Below are 25,410 nucleotides of genomic sequence, written 5' to 3' on the forward strand. Positions count from 1 at the left end.
GTGACATGGCGAATGATACCCCATTATGTCTGCCTGTCTACTTCAAAGTGTTGTGAATGGGACTACAATGGAACCGTATGGCAATGCAAATAATCAAAATTATAAACATTTAGTAAAAAAAAAAAAATAAAAAAAAAATAAAAGAACAGGTTAATTCTTAAAAAAAGTTTGAAATATCCTCCTATCTGTTTCTTCCATTTGACTATGAGTCTGTAAGGTCACACTCCGGCTTTCTAATGGGTTTAACTAGTGTATGTGTGTTTTAAAAGAATGAATGGCACATTTTTTGGAAGTAAATTAAACCTTTTTCCGGTTTTACCTGTGAAAGAAATTCACAAACTTCCTTATTCCTTCACAAGTATATTAATTTAGAGGGCTTTCCATTATTCACCTATGTGTCTGTGTTCAATTCATCTTTACCCACTAGCCTATACATTTGTCTTCTACATACATTGTCAGGTAGCACTGATGCCATCCTTCATTCTCAGGTGGGGCCAGCTTGACTCTGATCAGAAAAACAGTGCGCATAACTAAACAGCAAGGCTGTAAAATAAAATTAGAAACCACTTTATTTTGCCTGCTTCGAAAAAATAATACTTTTTCATAATGACAATAATAACTGTCCGATTATTTTTGAAAACATGCTGTAACCTTGAACTAAACCAATTTCTTATTTCATTATAAAGGAGAGCACAAGAGTTGTTATTTACAAGTCTTCTTTCAAAATCTTCTGAATGTGTTTCTAAAGGCTTGTGGTGTGAAAAAGGCTACTTGAAACATAAAAGCCAAAGTTTTAGTTTTTTATCATAAGTGCTTGAATTTTGGTTCTTGTAGAAATACTGTTTGGTTGATGCTTATCCCTTTGGGGTAATGGGAGTAGAAATATTGAATGAATTTATTACAATAACACTTCATACTTCACTTTCTGCATTTAGTTTACTAATGTCATGTATTTTCAAACTAACCCTCAAAAAGTTCTGCTTTTTTGATTGAATTATGTAAAAGATTATTTTTTTTCATTTACTTCCATAATAACACCTAAGTCTCTCCCCGTGTTTTCACAAAATGTCCAATATGATGCCGAATTTGCTTTGTCAACATGGTACTATAGTAATTGTGATTTTATGGAGTTTTACAATATCATGACATCAATGCCATTTGCCATTCATAGCTAGTTAAAAGTAACTTGCCTTCTATCCAGAGAGAGAACACGCTGTGTCCCCAGGCAGTGAACATTTAGTTTAATATTTTGTTTTGACTGCATGTACGAGTCGGCCTAAAAGCCATTTATATAGTTGTTGATATTATATAGATAAAAAAGTGTGGCTATGTTTAAACATTCTGCTTGTTAGAAACTTTTGTTGTATGTTATAAATGAACCCGTATACTTGTTAGAAATTTTAAAAGGAATTCAGGGTAATGTTCAGAACAACAGCTTTAACGAATTTAAACAGAAAAGGATAAAAGTTAGTTTTTTCGAGTGATTTTGTTCGGCTGGAGAGGCCTGAAAATGTGTCCTTCTTCAAAGGGGAGCTCAACAGAAAACATTTGAAAACTACTGAGTGTTTGATTGCTAAAAGCTTTGTTTGTGTCCCATTTTGGCTGACGCACAAAGTTCCATTTAAGATATCTGCAGCTCTTCAGACGGCACAAGTTTACATAAGCAATGGAAAAAAATAGCTTTGATAAGACATTTAAATAATGAAGGAAACAACAGGAATGAGTTAATGATTAAAGTTCTTCAATAATCTGAACAATTTACACAAGCATCAATAAAAAATATGCCCCAGTTCAGTGGCATTTATTTGATCAGAATTTGTATCGATGCCAATACTTGGGACACTGGTGATTGAACAATTGTTGATTAATGTCAGATGTCGTTGCCATTTGACTAAACTTGCTTAAATAGAAAGTAGGATTTTTCTAAAATTTTAAGTTTAATGTCCTACAGAAACATCAATATACTTTAAGGCTGTTGACAAATATTGTCCAGCGGTGTGTAGGAGGCTGTTGAGCTGTGGCGTCTCTGCATTTGGGGCCTGTGGGGCCTGGCCCCACCAAATGTCGCTGTGGAGCTCAATGTACACAATATTCAGTGGGACAGGATCATTCTTTAATATTGTGAAAAATACCTCTTAGCAATAAAATTCAGTTATAAACATTTGTGTCTTTTTGTCTAAGTCTGCCAGAATACTGAAAAGCTCAGTAGACTAAATCTTCTTGAGACGCCTTGATATTGGGGCCAGCCCACTAACATTCGTTTAAACAATGAACATCTGAAATCGCAGTGCGCTCGAAAGTGTGCGACCATCTGGTGTTGGTTGGCCTTGCTGGCTCATTGAAGTATTGATGTGAATATTTTCTGTTGAATAAATGAACATTATTAGTGAGCCTTTATTTGTAATTTTGTGTATAAATATGAAATCACATTTAGCCTATACAAAATTGAATGTCTTGTGTTGGTTTCTGCTAATTTATCCTTTTAATTTAAATTTGATCAGTCAGGTTGTATGCATCACAAAACAATTAGTTGTTGCTAGTAGGTGTTGAATTTTGTTGTGCCCCGCTTAACTTATCATGCCAGAGATGCCACTGCTGTTGATTCTTCATTTCTAGAACTTTAGCTGATGCTTTCTTTACCAGTACATATTAACTTTACAACCTTAAAGATCAGGAAACTATTTTTAATGTCATTATATTTGAATGAAAGGCTAAGCTATGAAACAGTTATGAATCTATTCATTTATCCCCTATCATAACATTTTAGTGCTGTATTTGTATAATCATGATCTGGACGATGCGAAGTACCAACCACACATCAGCTCACAAAAAGCTAACTGTATTTCTACATTTTATGGGGACTCTGTCACTTAAGCAAAGTGCTTAAATTGACTGATGTCTCTGTTGGATGTGCTGTGTTAGTATCCATGGAAATGGGGCTCTTGTTGACATTATTTTCATGGCTGTAAAGGAATTATGATCTTAATACAGTTAAGCCATGCTGGGCACAGGCTGAGGTGCCCCCATAGGATTGATTGATGACCATGCTGTTAGTTCAATCTAAGAAATGCATTGAGAGAGACAGAGAGGGACGAGTGCATGACAGACAATGGGAGGGAGAAAAATGGATTGGCTACAAACAAATTGAGGAAGAGAATACATACATGGAATTAGCCTAACAGAAAAAAATGGAAAAAAAATAAAAAATGTGGAATTAAATTTTTTAAATAAAATAAAATTGCTACTTAACAAACATAAATGTGATCTATACTTTTTATCCGACTATCATCTAAGCTAGGACTCCCCTTATTCTGCACGTGTCTATGTCCTGTCAAACCAGAAAGATAAGCAGCCATAGATAACACACATACATCAAGCATACAAACAGCAAATACGAACAATTACAAAATTAAATGTTTATAGTCAGCCCAGCCATATACCTGCAAAAGCAATTTCAGCTTGGAATTTAAAAGAGCATTCTCGAAAGCAACAGGAGATATTTAACAATACAGGAGTGCAATGTCACTTACACTAACGTAGGTTAAAACTAGTTAAAAACTAGTACAAACATAAGAAAACTGAATTTATACATTTTAAAGTGACAGTCATTATCTGTATAATTATAAATGTTACGTCTGTATACTGCACGTTATTCTTTTTCTTGTTCGATAAAATAAGGCAATAAAATAATAAATCTTATTGCCTTAGAATAAAATAATAAATTTTATTGCATTGTAACATAATTTCTGTATACTGTTTGACTATAAAACATGACTTTAGATAATCTCCAGATATCTTTTGTTATGCACCAGTTAATCCTGTAATACAAACAGATCTACATTTCCAGTACAGCTTTTCGCCAAGGTTTTGAGCTTATTCTATGGCATATGTAGTTTTTGACTTTTCAGAGGATTTTCTAAATCTTTTTTAGGCATTTATCTTTTACCTATGCATCATTCAGGCATATATGACTCCTGACTGTATCAGGACTGAACAAGGGTTGTGCATAACAGACAAGAATAAAAAAATATAAATTCCAAATTTAACAAAGAAGTACGTTACTTATTAGTATCTCAGGCAGATTTTGTTCCCAGTAGGTCAGCTACATCTTTGAAACATACCATAGAACGAAAATTCGACATACAGAAAAACAGGTGTTTCAAGAAGAGCTATTGGCTGGACATTGTATGCAATAGATGATCAGCTGAAGGAGAAGTTATATTTGGATTTTTTACTGTTTTTAAAGGATTTCAGACTAGTTTAATTGGTATTAGATGTTTGATCTTTCATTCTTTTTAGCCCTCCACTTGTACCTTTCTTCTATTCCACAAATGGTTTCTTGTTTAGGTACATGATGCTAGAGTCTGGGTAAAAACACTGAACAAACAAAATCTGCTTGGAATTCATTTATTAAAGTTTGCTAAATATAAGAAGTGTTTTTAAAGAAATCACTCAAATCCTAGTCCTGTATTGCAAGATCAGATTTTTTTTCCAATCGAGCCCAAACTATTTTGCAAACTGGATGAATATCTTTTGATGAGGCAAATAAGCAAAACCCATTTTTAACTTTTTGATCTACAATGATTTACACATCCCTTTTCTATTGAAAATCTGTCAAATTTGCTTTATTAAAATCATCATATTTTGTAGAGCCAAAGAATGTAAATGAAACATAATTGCCTATTTTCTAAATTAATTTCTTGGCACTCGACTTCACAATTTTGGCCCATGTGCCGAAATGTTTGTACACCCCTGGCTTAAGATGTTGCACAGCACTGTTTATTACAAATGAGTTTTTGTCATGTTTGGCATATTTTCTGAAAGTTGTACCTGGCCTTTTAAACCTTCAATCGGGAATTCAACAAATGCCATTAAATTGACCGAGGTAGTGGTGAAAGGATGTAACTAACTGAATAAAATACCAGTAATTTAATCTCCAAGATTTCTAACATCTTTCTGAGATTAAACAGAGATGGTAATGTGGTTTCTTTTGTAGCATTTGAATAAACAAAAGCCACGAAAATTGTTGAAAAGGAGCCAGAGGGCTTCAATGAGGAAACATGCTCGATGAAATTTCCTTTGATGGATTTGTTTGTTGTTTGACAACGTCAACATGTCATTTGTTTTTGTCTTGGCCTTTTGCAATAAAACATACATTGTCAAAGTACTCAGCTGATGCAACAAGCATGAAAACAATGCAGGGCTTTGAGTGAAATGATACAGAAATTCAAATGTATCGCAGTGAATGAGTCATTGGTAAAGCCAGTTACAGTAAATCACTGAGGGACTGGAAATTGACAAACGTGGCCAACCCCACTCTCCAGTAGAAGGAGGTGATGTCATTCCATTTAGTTTGTTGCCATCTGTATCATTGATTCTCATCGTTCGACTTAGTTGCTCTGGAGAATATCCTATGCAATGAACACATACAGTACATGCAAACAAACACTGAATCTCATTCAGACACACACGGCGATCCGTCCGTGCACCTATTGATTCTTACTGTTTATGCTTGAAGGAAAATTATTAGCATTCTAGGTCACCACAGAAAACTCTTCGACACACAGCAACATATCAGCACAGCAACAAACACTCTTCTATTGATTCAGCTTGGACGCTGAATAGAAAGATAATATGGCCAGGACCCTATCTCGACTTTGTATACTACAGCAATGCTTTCTCGTTGATGCATCTGTTTTTATCTGCATAAAGTGATCACAAACTCTTAAAATGCAAAACTTAATAATTGGTTTAGACTGCTGCTGGGAATTTTGACTGTGAAAATGCAAAACATGATTAATCCATTAGCCTACTTGAAAAACATTAAGCCCTCTTTCTGCTAGACTTTAATACATGTTCCAAATCCAGATTGTGCTTACATATAAATTACTTGGATTACATTTGGATCAAAATATTGAATGCTTGTCTTACATGAAAATTTAAAGTAGATTTATCTTCCTTTGCTAAAGAACAAATTGCAATATGTACCACATCCCCACATCGCTTCGTTTTAATCTTGTATGAAATTCATTTTCCCCTCCATTACAAGAGCTGTCCAAGTCTTTTTAGGTATTAATAATTGCTACAAATGCAATATTCAGATTGAATTCATGCTTCATTGTTAATGCTTTCAGACATATTGCCGTGCACCTCTGCATATGTTTTGGTTGATTAACTTTCCTATGAAGCTTGGATGCTATCACCTTGATTTGCTGTGTTTTTGCTCAGTCTGATCACGGTTCACTCAGCAGGAATAGTGGTTATTTCATGTAGAAAATAGCTCCTGAACAACACAGGAAAGTACACTTCTATGTAGGACTTTAAGAAAACACTGCAACTTTAAGTACCCTACTTTATGCTGTGTTTTTGGAGATAATTAATGCAGTATGCAAGAGCTGAATATTTGTTTAAAGTGTTTTTTTCCTGCTGAAATAATGATATTGTTTAAGATGGGTGTGCCTAATGGCCTAGGATAATGCTTGTACAAAAACATGAAATTTTACTTTTTTTAAGTTTAATATTGCCTCTGCTAAACTTTGTTTTCTAAATAGTTGGAACACCTTCTTACCTCAAATTAACTTTCAGCAGATTATTTACATAGAGCTGCATGATCCTTGAGAATCTAGTTTTATAGCCTTGGGATGAATTCTGCATTATTTGTTACTAACTAAGGAATAATTCAAATTCCCGCACATTGAGTAACTAATTGTATAAATTTATAAAACCCTGTTTGTTAAGTCATGATTCAAATGCATTTGTTTTTAATGAACTGAGTTTGAACACAGTGAAGTGCTGTGGTATAGTTGGCCCAAAGCAGAAAGTGCACAACATAAGGCCAAAAGGTACAGACTTTGCACATTTTATGTGCACATGTTCAGAAGACCTCTGCTTAGACCGCATATTTTACAAGGGCACACAATGTTAAATGACATTCTCACTGTCCCAGGAAGTCTTTGAAATATGAGAAAAACAATGTTGAAAGAGAGTATTGTATGGAGAGTTGTCTCAAATTAAAAGATCTCAGCATTGCTTTGAAACTCAGTTCCACCTTTTAAACTAATTGTTTTTTTCCCCTGTCATTTTCATGGAGCAGAGTAAAAGCTCTTATTGCATTCAATTCTGCTCTGGCATCCCCCCACCCCCACCCCCCAACCACAAATAACCCTCAGCTTGCATTGGTTTTCTTTTCAGACTTATTTATTTTGGAATATCAGTTCCAGAGTCCCGTTGCATGCAGGTGTGGTACAAAATAGGCCGAAAAATAAAACAAAACTTGCGAAGCATTGTTATGTTTCTGTACCTGTCACAGCAATGTTAAACAATTTAATATTGTAGACTGGTGCATTCACTACTATTTAGAAAATGAGGTTTGTTAACATCCCACTTAAACAAAATCTATGTATTCTACATTTCAGATCAGAATTTACTCTTATCTTCTTTTTTAGTCATTATAGCTGCAAGCAAGTTTAGAGACAGCAGTTTTCTCAGTCACAGTATTTTGGTATATTTATTGAGAGAGATTTGTTTTGGGAAAGTAAAAAGTCAAAAGCAACTGAGGCGTTAAGGTCATGCAATTTCAGCAAATAAAGACCAAATGTATGCCTGTGCTTGTGTGTGTGTATCTGTTTGCATGTGTGCATGAGACAGAGACAGAGAAGACTGAGAAAAGAGCCAAAGTGAGATAGGAAGTGAATTAAGAAGAGTACAAGGAGGGAGCAATAGAGACTTTAAGGTATAGAGAGCAAAGTAAGGAGAACGGAAGAGTTGGAGAGTTAGATGGGTAAAGATAGTAGAGCCTTGGAGTGAGTGTCCATATCTCTAGCCACCAATGACTCCCCATGCTGCACTTCAACTAATGGACTCTGTCTTCCTCTACTGTCTTATCAGCTCTCTCCCTTTTTCCATCCTTCCTACCTATCTTAAATGTACTCAAAGGTGCGCTATCTTTCCACTTAACGGCTCCACCTAAATCTCATTTTTATCACATTTTCGTCATGCACTTTCTCTCCACTGCTATCTTGCTCTTAAATGCTTCTGGTCCTCCTCTGTCTTGTTCTCATCACTTTTTATCCATCTGTCCACCAACAGTTCACCTACACCTCTGATGGACTTATCTATTCATTGAACTGGGCGAAGATCTATTTTTAGATATTTTGGTCCCTTATGCAAGTCTCTCTTCAATCCTCTTGGGAGATCCATGTTATCATTGCCTTTTAGAAGGATCAGATGTCCTGAAAAATGTCTGGCAGGTTTAATGTTTGGTCACTTGATTATGTTTCACTTGAGTAAACATGTTCTTTTAATTACACACCTTTCAGATGACCCAGGAGCAGTACATCCTTGCAGCCCAGCCAAACCCCCTCCACCAGCGAGGGGCGTCAGAGTGCAGTGCCCAAGTTTACCCAGCAGTCGGCATCTACGGGTGGAGGAAGAGATGTTTGTACTTCTTCATCCTCCTCCTACTTGTCACAATGATTGTCAACCTGGCACTTACCATCTGGATTCTCAAAGTCATGAACTTCACTCCGGTAAGAGGCTTCTGTCTATATGTCATTAAAGTGGCAAGTTGTTATATGGGACTCGGATAAAAGATGGTTCACATAAAGTATGCTTTTAAATGGTTTGAAAAGGTTCCCTTTTTGGAATAACAATAATACATGATGGTAAAATGAAGTAGTTGAACGACATATTTGTGTGTCCTTGCACATTGTACATTGAAAAGTGTTTGTTTTTCATCCTGATAACATCTATTCATCATGTATATGTATAAAATAAATCAAATTTCTCTTTTGGTGTGTTTTGGCACATAGCAGTGATCATTTAATAATGTGGAAGGTGACACATCATTCCAAAGAGCACCTAGTGTTAGAGCCAATATGGCCTAAAAAACAACACTGTTTGATGTCCAACAAGTAAAACTGCATTATAGGTGTTCCATTGCAGCATTTTCTGTGAATTATTGTCTGCTCTCTGCCCTTTATTCACATGTACCTCGTCCCATGGAGGGAGCAAAGCCATCTCCACAGTTTTGATTATAACCTGCTAGACTGATGATCGGTGCAGTGGCACATTTCTGCTTGCAGACTGCTGTTCTGAAGCCTGGGTTTTTGCAGATGCAATCCATGCGCAGAAGATGGTTAGATGTTATCTGAACTATGTTTGTTTCCTGGTTTACTCACCTCACTTAAAAAGAAAGCGAACGTTCTCTTGTTCTGACTGGAACAAAAAAATAATCAAAGGAATGAGAGTGGGTATTTACTAGTCTTGTCTGAGGATATACGCTTTTGCATATTTTGGTTGATTTTAAATGATATTATCTTTCAATAAGGCTAAAACAAACATGACAATCAAAAGATAATAGTGAGGGTGTTTTGGCATGAAACTGACATCCCACGTCTTGCTGTCAGTAAAACCCTTTGCTCTACCTTTTTAAAATTTTTAGGTTAACTTTAGCTTTGATTCTGCATCTTTTACCACAACAAAACTCTGCTTAAAAAATGTGATCGACAAAAAGTTGAAGTGAGAACAAAGAGTGAATTCTTCACTATTGCTAGTCGTCTTTTTCACCATTTTGATAACATGTAACGCATACAAATCTTAGCATAATATCTACAGCAAATAAGTAAATGGTCAGATAGACTTGTAGTCTCATTCGGGTAGTAAATCTCTGCTCAAGCTCTTGCGTTGGAGCTGGAAAAAAGAGAACCATTCTGCACATAGAATTAGGGAAAATACAGGCGTTTCCTGGGCCCGGGAGCATTGGGGGCTGAGCCCAACCCCTCGAAGGGGAATCTGTGGGAACCTTACCAGGGGAAATAAAAGCTTGTTATTAAATCTTTCTTGAGCATTGTGGCAGCTTGTTTGAAGCCAAATACTCCAATAAGTATTTATACTTCAAAATTTATATATTTATTTTTAAAATGACTCTTGACAATGTAAACAAGATATTAAAATTAAGACATAATATTAGGGAGGATAAAATTGGTCAGTATGTAACAATCATTTTCATTGTTCAATGGTCTCTCCCTGCCAAGCACAAAAGTTAGTTCTGTGTCAGGTTGACCTTGTTTGGATCTCTGTGACTGCTGCTTTTTTCTCTCCATCCACTGCCAGAAAAACAATGACATTTGTGCTTAATGACAACAGAAGGTATTCAAGAAAATAATTAAAAATATATATTTTTAGGTTTTCATTCTTTTACACAGTCAATTTTCACACAAATGTCATCTAGTGCAGCACTGTTTATTACACTTTTCCATACTGCTGCTGTTTCTATCCACAACTTGCTCTCTGTGTTGTACATCTTCTGCAACAAAGGAAAACATGAACTGTTTTCAGTCACTTTACAATTTTCAGAGGAAACATCATGCTGTAGTATTTACTGTAGCTCTCTTTCATATCAACTACCTCTTTATTCCCTTCTTTTGATTTTCTTCTTTCTCTCTATTTTCTCTTTCCTTTCTTTCTTTTTTTGGGGGTGGGGTGGGGGGTTTGAATATCAGTGTCTAATCTAACTGTTACATACATAGGAGCGAAATGTGTGTGTGTGTGTGTATGTGTGTGTGTGTGTGTGTGTGTGTTTGTGTGTGTGTGTGTGTGTGTGTGTGTGTGTGTGTGTGTGCGTGTGTGTGTGTGTGTTCATAGTTGTTTGTCCAGAATGTCTCTATGCTGCCCTGGTATAAACTGCCGGTCTGTCCAGGGTATGCCCAGCCTCTCACCCAGAGACCGCTGGAGAAAGACACTAGCCTCCCCATGACCCTGCATGAAAATGCTGCATGGAAATGAATGAATGTTTCTTTTTTACTCATCCTTACTTTCCTATATTACATAATCACAAACGAACTTTGAGCTGCTGTAAGTTGTACACCTGTTTCTAATTTACAATCAAATGAGAAGGAAACCAAATCTCAGCAGGCACAGATTTTGCCCTGCACAACTATTAAACTGTTATACAGTTGAATCTCCTAAATCCTAAAATCCATTTATTTATTGTAATTGTGCAGATTTTTTTCAAACATTTTATTAAAATTGATTCTCTTAATATGTTCCTTCTTTCATGAAACTGTTCTGTTTTACTCCATCTTTCAAGTCATTTGTTCCACTGATGAAGAAACTATTTTCATCTTGCCTAAATATTATACAAAAACAATTTACAACAATGTGACTGAGCATGTGAGGCATTAGTGCAGTGTTTAACAGTTACTATACTTTCTGTAGAGAAAGTAATGTTAACCTTTGGTGTTTGAAATATAACAGAGCCTCATCCTGGCGCTTACCTGAACTCTCATCTTTTGTCAGGTTATCAGTAGTATTGTTTCAGTTGTCAAGAAATGCATTCATAAAATGGTATGGGTATTTTACGTTGAGTAAAATCATATTCTTGCTTAATAAGTTTAGTTTTTTATAATATTACACAGTAGCCTACATATTATTCAGAAAAACAAAACACGTAAGTAATAAATGTTATATTTAGGATTAATTGCTTTAATTTATTTATTTTTAATACTGTATCTTCAAACAATCCACAGCTTAATTTTTAGTATCAGAAAAGATAATGTGGTAGAGAAGAGGGAGAATAGCAGTAAGAGTGTTGAGGCACAGAAACACAGCGCATGTAGTTAAAAAAATGCGAAATTAATAAAAACAAAACTTATAAACAGAATAAGTGGCATTTTAGACTGTATCTGGTTAGCAGAACTGTTTTCTGATCCAGTATGCAGCCTGACTGAAGCCTCTGAATGAAGGCTTTATCTGGCAGCCGCTCTCCCACCTTGCCTCCCGCGTATGCAGTACCAGATGGTACCGGCTTACTTTCACCACTGGTTAAGACCAAAATTATTTATAACTCTGATCGCTCTTCTTGATGGCCACAAGTTGTGAAAGAAGCTGAAACAGCTCTGTAGAAGGTGGGGTTTAGACTGAGCTCTGGATGGACAGAGCTGTGAACGGGTCATCTGCAGCCCATACGGGAGAGTTGAGAGTCTTGATTAAGTGTTTACAAAAACACAAAGGAAAATGTACCTTTCTGCTGGGTCTGTTCGCATATGACTTGGTTGGTGGTCGACTCCCCCTAGTGGGCTGGAGAACTTCTGTCATGCGGAGCTAGTCTGGAGCATTTCTTAACCTACAGTTGTTTTTGCTACTTCCAGCATTTTGCCTTTGCTTGTGTTTTGTGTGTTTGTGTGCCAACATAATTTGTGTATGTGTGTCTAATTTCTATGATTGTAGCATTTCTCTTTTGCTGCATTTTTCCATTGCATGTGTTCTGTGTGTTTGTTAGCCTCTTTTTTGTGTTTGGGATTCTTTTGTGTTTGCAGCATGTTTATGTGACCTCTCAGCCACCACATAGCTTTTAAAACATTCAGTTGTCATGATAACATGGAAAAATATAAATAAGTCTATCATGCATGAATTATATAAACACTGATGCAGAACTCCCCTTTCTAATTATCTCCAATCCCAGTTCTGGGAGTTGCTTTTTGCCTGGCTTCATAGCTGTCATTTCAATCATCAGCATTCAAATCACATCTAACGGGCTGCAGTATAATGAAGGCCTTTGTCTAACTTTTTGTTTTGGTTGGAGTTTCCAGATGAGATTCTTATTGTTGCTGTTTCTGAAGAGAAAGCTTTGGCAGTAAATTGGAAAGCAGGGACTTGTGGGAATAGAGGATAGAAATGTGAGTGTGCATTTGAGAGAGAGAGAAATAAAAAGTGAGAAGAAGAGCTGGGGGAATGTATATGTGTATGTGTGTGTGCCAACAATTATTCAGCAATTGTTCATGCTGATCTCTCTGTGTGTGTGTGTGTGTGTGTGTGTGTGTGTGTGTGTGTGTTAGTGTGTTAGACTTTGTTGAAGGTTTTTCTCATTTGTGTGTGTCAAAACCTACAGTAGGGATTGTTCTTATGCGTTTTCATCCAAATCCTTTGGGTCCTCACAGCAGGTAAATTCAGCTTTAGGTGTCAGTCACAAAATCAGCCTGCCTAATTTGTGGTCTGGACATGGCTGCAGCAGGTGTATGTGTGTGTGTTTATATGGGAAGGTGTATATAGAATATTGTTAGTATTGTTCTAACTCAATAACCTTTTCGTTGACATAATTGACAATATTGTGTAACTTGCTTATATGGTTAGTAGTGAAAAGGATAGCACTGTGTTTTAATTGCATGTTGTGTAGCTTTATACCATATTGCAAACAGCTTTAAACAAACAAAAAGGGCCAAAATTCATGTTTATTAGCTGCTGATTTAGAATGATTTCAAAATGTATTGGATAACATTGGAAAAACAAAATTCTTGCTACACACACGCACACACACACACACACACACACACACACACACACACACACACACATATACATATATATATATATACATACATACATACATTTTTTTACTTGCTTTATCCCTCATGGGGTCGCGAGGGGTGCTGGTGCCTATCTCAAGGAGTTCAGTGGGCAAGAGGTGGGGTACACCCTGCACAGGTTGCCAGTCTGTTGCAGGGCAATACGTAGACAGACAGGTGTGAGTGTTTGTGTGAATGGTTGTTTGTCCTAAGGACAATTTAGAGAGACCAATTAACCTAACAGTCATGTTTTTGGACTGTGGGAGGAAGCCGGAGTACCCAGAGAGAACCCACGCATGCACAGGGAGAACATGCAAACTCCATGCAGAAAGACCTAGGGTTGGACTAATTTGTATTGTTTGTTTGTTTTTTGCAATGTGTTTGGACTGTATTTCGGTTAATTTCAATCATGTAACTGGACTGATTGGGAATCCTGTTAGACTGATTTATTATGCTTGTAATGAACTTGACTGAATAGCAATGTACATAATTGGATTTAACTTGTAACCATTTTTTATGGCTTGAGATATTTAGATTTCTGATTTGGTGATCTTCAATTAATCTGAACGGAAGCTGAATTAGGCAGGTTACATTTACTAAAAAGGAGCTAGATGTCTAAGATAGCTCCTTTATAAATAGCATTTCCTATTAATTGTCTTGTAATTGGGCCTGAATGTTAACAATGCATTGTTTGTTGTACTTATGTTGAAGATGATAGAAGTTCTTGTTTATTTTATTATTACTCTTCTCAATTACTTAGAGTAGACCAATTCTAATAAAAGTAACAACAGAATTCTAGGGATGCAATGGTAAATGTATTTGTACAACAAAAATGTTCAGAAAGATACATCTTTGTGATAGCCTTTCATAGCAAAGTTTATCCTTATACACCAAAAACTAACTAATTAGACATGATCCAAAGTTTATTCCTCCTGGAACCTGAAACGAAAACTGCTGTTTGTAATTTAAATGCCCACTCTGGAAACATATCCTTCTTATTTATCAAGAGCGCATCACATTTTCCAAAAGTCTACACACTGTGTCAATGATATGAGCACACCTTTTGTACCATATCTTAAACAAATAGTACATTGACTGAATTTATATTGTAGCTTTATAGTCTGACTGGCTGCAGAAATGTCTTTGTCGTACAGCCACAATTACCCCATAGCACTCACAAACACACATACAGTACAATCCTACAGCAATACACAGTGTGTACCGATGTGCACCTTGAGGTTAACCCACAGATTCCACATCCTTCTTGCTTGCTCCATTCATGTACATGCACGTCCGACTGACCGACGGAACAATTTTGTTGTCATGTTAATATTCCACATTCTTCGTGACTACTCCGAGCATCACCGCCAGCGGACCTGCTCTCCATTCGTTCACCATTAAATTACTGAAAAACTTCAATCTTCGGTTCTGGTCCAGTCGGTCGCATCGACCCGGTCAAGCTCCACCATTGCAATCTTAGCAAACAGGAAAAAGAACGTCAACAAATGGTGTAAATAAAGATTGTTAACCACAAATTAAATAGATGTTTTCAAATATTCACATTAAAATGAACGTTTTTTATGTAAATATTGGATGCAAACCACTCTTTTTGCACCAAATAAGGAACCAGATTTGTCATTTCAACATTCAATTTGAAACGTGGTAATTCTCTCCAAATAGTTTAGCATTCCGCTTGTAATGACAATAATCACACATACTCTTCTTGGGCTCCAGGGAACTTTGAAACAGAGCTAGAAGGAGTGACCGTGGCTGTAGTAGTCTTTGCTTTTCACGGACGCATGGAGGCAGTCTGGAACGGAACAGACAAGTACAGGACTGGCAGAAGTGGAATTACGGGGTAAGCTCATTGCTCAGCGGCACATTGACATGTGGCAGCAGAAACCTGAAATTGAACCTGTAACTTTCAGATTGCAAAACAACTATTCTATACTTTGAAACACAGTTGCCCCAAATTACAAACATACTCTAACACATTTTACCAAAATTAAATTGGGCTAAACCAAAACATACAACACAGGATTGTGCATAGCAACAGGCAAACAACAACTGTTGAAAAATACTTGTTATATAACACATGCTGAAAATAATAATACCAACATTTTAGTACTGAAATTTTTCTAGGTGTTTGGTATTCATTTATTTATTTGGTAGCGCAGAGACTGAAGCCCACACCTTTGCTCTCTTAAACTCTTTTTACACCGTGTAAACCACAATAAAATGTGTCTATCCATCTAGTGCCTAAAACATGTAGTTTTGTTTGGTGCCTTTGATCTAACTGAATATGAAAACGTACAAAACCAGTGGAACTGTGTTTTTTCTTGGCTTTACACCGCTTACGAATTTCTGACAAACAGGGGATGATGGAAGCTGGAAGCAATTTTCCAATAATACCGTGTGTTGTCCTCTTATTTTTTCTTTTACTGCTGATTGATTGCCTATCAGTGGGAACAGAGCATTAAGCTTTAGTGTGGTATTTTTCAGATGAAGGTTACAGGGGGCTTTAAACAATGCTAAAACATTAAGACATTTTTTTTTTTTTTTAAACTGCTGATTCTTACTAGTGGAATTATAGCTACATAAAATGGTTCTAAGAGTACAACGGGGAATAAAATTAGAAAAACAAAGATAGCTGGCAAGTAAGGCTGAGACAACAGAGAAACAGCTCTCATGATGATGTTGTTTCCAGAGAGCAATAGATGTATATAAATAGATCTAAATGATTCAAGCATGAGGTGAAAATATACTTGCTGACTGTTGCAAGAGTAAAGAGGAAATAATTAGGATTTTATGCATAAACCACACTCTAGGAGTTAGGAGAGAAAACAGTCTAAGAGGAGTGTTTTCATTAACCTCAAAGATATTTTTTTGACAGACCAACCATGTCAGCATCACTCCTTCCCGCTTCTCCGTATTAATTCAAAAATGCTCTTGGGTTATGAGCATTCGATAAATTTCCAATTTTCTTTTCTCATTTCTCAACATCATCTTTATAAGATGGAATCCCAGCGACTTACTAGTCCACTTGATTTTACTGCTCAGTCACCTGCCTGGCATTTCTTATTATTATTTGAAGCTGACATCTATCACTTTTCAACAGTTTCACAACTGCCTCCAAACTATTTTCAAGAACATCTAACCTGTCTTCACAGATTGTTAAGATGAAATGGCCTTGATTTGGATTTGCTAGTGAATTACAAGTACTTATGTAACACAGCATACACAAATATAACACACACACACACGCACTACCATCCTCCCACCTACCTTCAAGGGTCAGCGGTGTTTGTTCGTGTATATATATATATATATATATATATATATATATATATATATATATATATATATATATATATATATATATATATATATATAAATATATGTATATATAAATATATGTATGTGTGTATATATATATATACACACACAAACAAACATCCATCTACATTCATCCGTTCATCTATACCCGCTGACCCTTGAAGGTTGGTGGGAGGATGTTGCCCATCTCCAGTGGTCAGTGGGTGGAAGGTGTGGTACACTATGTACCGAAATATCACGTGGCATCACAAAGACACACCACACAAGACCACACAACAACCATGCAAGCCCACACTCTTACATCTAAGGACAACTTAGACTTACATTTTTGGACTGTGGAAAGACACTGGGGTACCTGGTGAAATCCCACGCACCCACCGGGAAACCATGCAAACTCTTGCTGCTAGGCTTAACTAACACAAATTTTGATAAACTTCTTTATGTTCAAAAATGTTTCTAGCTAAGTAGAACATACACATTTTCTGCCATTTTTATCTTAATTGCTCGATATTGCAGCTGTTTACAGGTTTGCTAGTTATTTGATAGAAAGTATATAACAATGTCGCAATGTTCTGATGCAAAGAAACCTACAATATGTCTTTTTGCCTAAGAAAACCAAATAGAAAATTGTAAGAAGACACTAAGAGAATGAGCAGGCTTCCATGACAATCCTTTCCTTGTCATTATTTTCAAACTCTTTAAAGTTTTTCTCCTTTAGGCAAATATTACAATGTGTACATGATCTCAATTAGAGGACAGGTGGCATTTTGCCATGACAACTGTATTTTTCTTTTGCATTTATTAATTTATTATTGCAGGTTTGGTTGTCTCTATAAATAAACAAATATGTCAGATTACCATGGTAGGGTGAATAAATCAAGTAAAACAAAGATTGGAGTCAGGGAGGCGCCCATGGAGGATGGCGAATGATGCATGGAAGAAGACAGATAAGAAGAAAAAAACGAGAGGGAAGAGATGGCAAGCGTGAGAGTGTTTGTGTGTGGTTTAAACAGTATCCCATCATCCACACTCAGCTTCTCCCCCTGTTCCCTGCCTATGGGATCCTTAGGGAATTGGAGAGGTGTCTTTTTCACTGCCTGATGAAGTGGAAGTGAGAGGATGATGGGCTGCCATGGACAGGTGCAGCATCCATTTTGATGTGAGGTTTAGAGTGTTATCACAACGGTTGGTATAGACCCATATTGTTTTGTTAGTTTGTGCCTGTTTTAACATTTGTATTACATTTTAATTTTTAAGTAGTAAAATTAAAGAGATAATATTGTCATTAACATTGCTGTCACATGGTTTCCTAACTTGCCATGACCTGGCAACTTAAAAAAAAAGGAGTTGCAATGATTTAAAGGCACGATAATGAGGCATACTAAGAAACGTCACTTCCTGTCATGTCAATGACGTATGTGTCGCTTTTGATGTGCCCCTGGTTAGAATAGGGCATGCCTATTAGTTTCAAGGTATTGGAATGTAGTTTCTAACCGTGTCAGAATCGGTTATGTTATCGCATCTTTTTTTCACAATCAACTGGGGATGAGTATGCCCAAGTAGTGAGTTAATTATAGGCCTGATTAACTAGAAAGCAGCTCATGCTGTGAGTTTCATTTTCGGTGTTAAATATTGAGCATCCAGAGGAGCGTTTTTCACCACTTCATGAGTGGAGAAAGAGCGTTTGCATAGTGCTGCATTAGATAAAGTAAAGATATAGTAACATTTTCACATCTCCCAAAACTCTTTCACTTAGCTGGTTATCAAATTATGTATGTTGCAGTATAACATATATAACAAGGCAACACCGGGGCATTGCCATACATATTAATATTACTGTTTTTGCAAATACAGAGTGCTACCTGCTTGCATATACTTTCATGGCACTAAATCTAAAAGGATCATTTGGATGCATTAAATCACAATGCTTACAATCTTAAACACAATGTATTTCTGATTTTAAAAAAGGAAGTAAAATGTCAAATCTTGCTGACATAGCTTATGCATGTATCAGTTCAAATTTAGCAACATACTAAACATGATACATTTTTTCTTAGAATTGTGAGAAACCATTTAAATCTCAAACTGACCAATAAAGATTCCAGGTATATATATCAATGCGATATGCTATACACCGCCGGTTGGATGCATCATCATCATCAAAAATATATGTGCGTGAATCCATGATGCTTTTGCCTTGCCATTAAGAGAAAGAGGAAAAAAAGAAGTTTTCAACATATTAACCCAGTTTAATTGTGCTCACACTGAGCTGGTGTTGGACAAGGCTCAACACATAGCTTGAAAAATTCAAAGACAAAATTACTACAAAAGGAGAAAAAAAACATTATAATTTGGACAAAAGCAAGCAAAATCATGATTGAAAAATCGCCCTCAAATCTATTGGTTTTCAATATTTGTCCATTGTCCATTATTCTTTTGTTAAAGCAGCAACAACCTTCATAACCATTGTTCCATTGAGGAAATTATATTTTCAAGCCCAAAAATTATAGTGTATTTAAATTAAAGTCAATAACGAGTTAGAAGTTAATGAGAATACTCCTCAATGCCATCCCACGGCACTCAATAAATACATAAAAACATTTCTGAGTGTATCATAGGTATCATTAAATGTTATTTCTACATTATAAATTCAGTCTAAAATATCTGTTAGCAGTGTAAGTAAGTCTATATATTTTGAAAGTAGCAGCCTCCTGGTATTCATAGCGTGTAAGCTTGTATCTGTGTGTTGGGGGTTAAAATGTACAGTGACAAGCTTCCAAACCCGCTGAACTCAGCATATCAATGTGTAAGCTAACTACCATCATTATGATGCTTCACACCTGCATTGGGTTTTTTATTCCTCTCACGGGCAGTGCATATGCTCACATTGTTCTTACTTTTAAACTGACAGTGCTAAACTCAAATAAGGGCAGGCCCAGCGGGATGTGCCATGTCCTCTCCTACTGATAAACACATACATAAAAACACACATATTTACGTTAATCTGACAAGTTCATTACACTTCTGAAAACTAGATGTAAGGTATAAACAATAGTAAAGTTTGTACAAATGTAAAAAAGAAAAGTCGCTACAGAATATAAGTCGCATCAGTCAAAAAATTTGTCATAAAGAGGAAAAAAACATATAAGTCGCACTGGACCAGAAGTCGCATTTATTTAGACATTTATTTTACACAACCCAAGACTAAAAACTGACATTTTATCTGGTAAAGCAATTTATTCAATTGCACAGCTGCATTCACAATCGGCTGAATAATATGGAACATACCTGGGAGGTTGAATGCGGTAAATTAGCACAACAGGCCACCGACTCCAACATGGAATGTTCTTGTCAGAGCATTTCGGTCTAATTACTCTGAAATTAGACAGTGAACATTACAGTGCTACGTGCTAAGTATACAGTATGGCACGGATGTTTCAGAGTAACATAAAGCTCACGTGCAGCATCAGCGAAGTTGTAATCCGCCTAGACAACAGACATGTAAGATAGCGCTAACTGTTATTAGCTTCACAGCCCAATAACAGGGTTCTGTTGCAGTCTGTTTCCTTCGGCTGCACCACTCAATGCTCTGCTGCGTGAATGCATACTGAAACAGGGAACAACATACGTACATGTGTTCAGTCTTTGTTGTTTATAAATTAATGTTTTGACTAATTTTTAAGTGGTACAGGAGCAGCATATAGTTTCCACAAGCATAGAGCGCCCTCTAGTGGCTATAGACGGTAACATTTACTACTTTGTTCATGTTGTTCAATATGATTTACCATTTAAAATTGATATATGAGTCGCAGAATCAGACAAACTATGAAAAAAGTGTGACTGACAGTCAGAAAAATACTGTAATTGGATTATTGAATCTGGTCAATATGTAGAGTGCAAAAACCAAGAAATTTATTAAAATATATTACCTACATGAATGTAATCAAAAGCATACATTTTTTTTTTTATTTGAAGATAAGTATAGTTAAGATACTAGGTTGATATTTCTATTGTTTTGTTATTGTACTATATGTAGTTTACTTTTCTTTTTTTCGCTGCATTTAGAAAAAAAGGATTAATACCCCTGGGTCTTTACAACAAAATAAAATGTTCTCATGAAAGTGGACGTTTTGTAAAAAAAATCCAAATCTTGGGAATAGTTCAATTAATCTGAACTTTTAACTAAGTCCCTTTGAGCTCTAAATGTTTTAATATAATGTTTCTTATATAATAACACATAACACCAGAATCAATAATGTATTAAAAAATAATAGTTATTTTATTTTATTGAATATTTACACAAAGTAATACATAAGAGGGGAGAGCAGTTTATCAAAATTGTACTGTTTACCAGTTATTTTGAAAACATCTGTGGCATCTTCCAAGTTTGCTGAGCACATTATTGGCAGCAACAACTGCAGCAGATGACAACAACCAAATCTAAAGAAAACATGCTTCTAAAAAAACTGTACACTTGTGGCCACAAATTTGTTCATTTTTGTTTATAGAGTGGGTTCCTTGACTTGGTCTTAAACAGCAGGAGATATTAAGAATTATTCTCACGTCTCAAACATTAGGAAATTATTTACAAAAATAAATGCAATTCACAATATATTACATGTTGTTATTGCACATTGTCATTATCACTTTATTTTAGATTTGTAAATATATTTCTTTTGTGGAGAATGTTGTATATATATAATTATGTTGTGTGTATATCTGGAGCGTGTAACGAAAATAATTTCCCTCTGGGATTATTAAAGTATTTCTGATTCTGATTATTATTCAACAAGTGTGATGTTGTATTGTGCTATGTGTTGTTATTTAGAGCTGTGTAAATAAAGTGTAATTGTGAATGCCTACACCCTTACTATGTTTGCAATTGGAAATTTTTCATTGAGGTATCTGTGCAGAAAAGCAGTCCTTTGATGGACAGGAAGGCCAAAACACATCCTCCACAATGTGCATGTCACAAAATGTTCTTGCTCTTTATTGTTGTTTGAATTGAATACAGGCTATTCAATAATTACATTTCTACTCAATAAATTAATCTGTCTCTTAGCTTGTTATCTAATAAATACTTTAGGGTACAATATTTATGATTTTTTTATGCCTAACATGCAATGGCATAACTTTAAGATCTAGCAATGGCCAGAAGAAAATGTAACATATCAGGATTCATAGAAAAGCTGGAGAGCAGTGGAGATCCCTTCCTGTCCAATCATCAACCATTACATCCGTTATGACCAAGCACTCTTGGTACTCTTGTATCCTTTCTTGTGCCTTGCTAAGATGTCGCAGTGGATGGCCTTGTATGTGCAACACTTACTCTTACTTTGTGTTTTTATGTGTATTTCCACAGTAATTTGCTGTTATGCTACAATAACTTTCCCCAGAGAGCAACTCCTAAGTATCAGGCAATCGTCTCTGGGCAGCTTCTCTCCAGTTTTCACCAATCCAGAGAATGTTTCTGAGATCCTAGTTGGAAGTGCAGCAGCTGTCTGTGTTTTTTTTTTTTTTTTTTTGGAGATGCAGGGGGGGAATAAGAGCAGGCTTGTCAAACCCTGACAGTGGGGACTGCTTGCTTGGCTCCCACCCATCCACCTAGCAAATGTCCACTCCCTAGTGAATAAAACAGACAAGCTGCTCGTTCTCTGCATGAGGAACTGGGACTTCCGTGGATCTGCCTCTGGCTCGAAAAACATATACTGAACTGCACTATAGATGTCGAGGTTCCAGCTTTTTCCAATGGAACGCAGCATGGAGCTTTTGGAGGAAAAGAAAGGAGGTGGAATCTGCTTTTATATTAACGAGTGTGAATCAGGAGCGCAATCCAGAGCCCCACAGGCTCTTCAGCTACTCCAGCCGTCAAGCTTGCATGACAACTATGCTTCACCCCATGCAACATCCCATGCAACATCCAGGGAACAGGGATGTGAAAAGACGACCCCATCTCCTACCCTCTGTCCCCACATTGTTGAGAGAATGAGGAGCAGGAGTTTAATTAAAATGAGAGGAGTGAATGCAAAAGAAATTGCCACACCACTAACATGCAGTGGAGCTCCTCTACGAGCACCCCCCCCCCCCCAATTCAGAGGTCTATCTGTAATTAGGTCATGAGCCATGAAGCTCAATATGAAATTAACATTATTTATATGAACAATAATTCATGCATATTACACATCAGTTGTAGACCAAGTATCTTTTAAGAAATGAAAGTCAAAGGCTGCTTTCCAATGAAAACAAAGCAGTGGAGAGGGATCATAAAACTTGAGAAACTAACAAATGTCACCTACCTTCATTACTACTTTAAATCCTATATTCTACAGAGAATATATATGTCTTTTTACAGAGCCTGCAATATTTTTAGCTTCAACTCTGAGAGAAGCTAGATCATCAACAATAAATCATTTTGATATGTATTTTTTTAATGCATAAACCCAGGAGTATTTTTTGTAAGACAACATTGTATTTTCTGAATATATGTGTCTAAATCTGATTCAGTCAGCACTTTACTTCATTTTTTTCCCACTGTAAATACATCAAATGTTAATAAATAAAGCACATGAACAAAACATACACACAGACAATATCCCTTGGTTCTCTATACAGCTTCATAAGACCAAGGATGAAATTGTAACATCTAATATGAACATTCCTTGATGTTAAGGCAAAATATCTATTCAGCAGTTTTTCCCCTAGTTACTTTGGCGGGCACTATCACATAAACAATAATAAATAATAAATATATTTTGATGTTATTTCAGGAAAAAAATTATAATTCTGCAGACATGCTGTGGCATATCCACCTCTCTCCCTTGGGAAGACAAATAAACCAAGACTGGATATCCAGCCCTGTCTGTTTGCACTTTTATAGGCTGCTACTAGAAAGTGGTTTTCCTAACAACCCCAAAACTTAACAAGAAGGTTGCAACTGCAAGTGACAAAAACATGTTATACTAGAGGTGTGATGATACATTCAGTTCATGAGACAAGGCAACAAATGATACTGTGTTAATTAGAAGAATGTGACAAGATACAAGAGGCCAGAAAATACCATGAGATAATATAATTGATAAGACACCTTACTCTTAGCCATGGGTCTCATTGTGTCACATCTCAATGAATACTGGGTCCCTTGACTCAAGGTATCCCATTCCTGAGCTCAGTGGACGCAGCATCTCTGCACATTTCTTTGATTTGGTTGTCTCCCCAGGGAGGCATCAACTTTTTAATAAATGCACAGGTGTCAAATTTTCCTTTGTTCAGAATCGAGAACTGACCTGTGAGTAATACAAGGCTTTGTACACACATAGCTAGGTATTTATAAAAACAAATATCTCCCCCACATCATTTTTAGAAATGTTTTCATCCACACAAACCCCTTTAAATGCACCCCTGACCGTTGTTTTAAACATGCAAGAGGTATAGGTGGCAGTGTACTGCAAAGCTAAAACCTACTTCAGCCAGTCAGTATCCTTCAAAATAAAAGTGATGTTGAGCAGCCTTGTGCCTGTGCAAAACAGCTGACCTCCAAGCTCTTTTTCTCCTTTGCCCCTCAATATATTGGAGCAGCTGGGCTTCTAAAACAAATAAACAAAAAGCCTCTTAATTAGCTGTAATGTTTATAATGTTCCATGTAGGCTTTTACTTTGAAATCTCGATACCTAGGTAAAGATGGGAAATGCTGTGCTGGGCCAAGGTAAAGTCAGCTAGAAATAAATTACATGAAATGCCATAGGTTATTGATTTTTTTTCCAGTTTAGCACTGATTAGAGACTTATTGTAGACGGTCAATCACAACACCAATGTAGAAATCAGCACCTCTCCGATAACATTCATTTTTTCTTCCATTGCATGGTTAGCACCATGATGCACTGGACCCTGAGACTCTGTCTTGTCATGTACACACGCAGGGTCAGGTACTGAGTTTTTAGAAATCTCCACGTTGGCTGGAGCTTTAGAATCATTCATTTTTAGGGATGTAAAACACCGTTTATGTGTGGATCAAAGGCAAAACTGCAAAAAAATGTAGCCACTTTCCCAGATATCCCAGATGTTTAGTACTCTTTCTTGGTGAAAGTATACTAAATATTGTGGCTAATAAAAGCAATGAAATAAAAATTTAACTAAACTGATCCAATCTTGGATAACCTTCTTGGACCTTTGTTTCGGCTTGTAAGTCCATCTTTGTCGTCCATCACTATTGTCTTCTCTTTGGAGTGACTCAGCATGAAGAATACTCAGAAAATTCTGATGCTGTCTGATATGGACTGCAGAGAACTGTTTAGACTTGTACTTTCAGAGCCCATTATCATACCATGATGAAAAGATATATATTTTTTTATTCTTTCCAAACTTTGTTTAGATCTTTAGCTTCTCAAATGAGCCAAATTCCAAATTAAACCTGGCTGATCATTTATTTCTGCCTGGAGCTAAATATGTCTAATTATGTTCAGGAATTTTTACATTAGGTGGCAAAGGTTAAAGACAGTTACTCTATATGGATTTGCATACATCTAAACAAACCATTTAAAAAAAAAGTCTCAAAGTCTCAAGTCATAAACAGTGCGTTTGTAAAATGCGAAGCACACAGTATGTGGAATACAAGATCTGTAATGATTACTGCAGGTGAACCCGATATTCAGCCGGACACAGAGTTTCATTTAAAAGGTTTACTGTGAGGGATGAGTAGTGATGGGTGAGGCAGTAAAAAAGAACCAGACTTGGC

The 25,410-nt window shown here is 36.2% G+C and overlaps 1 protein-coding gene across 1 annotated transcript in view; it reads left to right on the forward strand.

Annotated features, from left to right (window-relative positions):
* LOC105934256 (zeta-sarcoglycan) overlaps positions 1 to 25,410 on the forward strand; it is a 423,091-nt gene that overhangs the window by 196,126 nt on the left and 201,555 nt on the right. Inside the window, exon 2 of the mRNA XM_036134093.1 lies at positions 8,319 to 8,528. Coding sequence (XP_035989986.1) covers positions 8,319 to 8,528 — 210 coding nt within the window. The remainder of the gene's footprint in view (positions 1 to 8,318; positions 8,529 to 25,410) is intronic.

Source organism: Fundulus heteroclitus, unplaced genomic scaffold (genome assembly GCF_011125445.2).
Source record: "Fundulus heteroclitus isolate FHET01 unplaced genomic scaffold, MU-UCD_Fhet_4.1 scaffold_74, whole genome shotgun sequence".
Lineage (NCBI taxonomy): Eukaryota > Metazoa > Chordata > Actinopteri > Cyprinodontiformes > Fundulidae > Fundulus > Fundulus heteroclitus.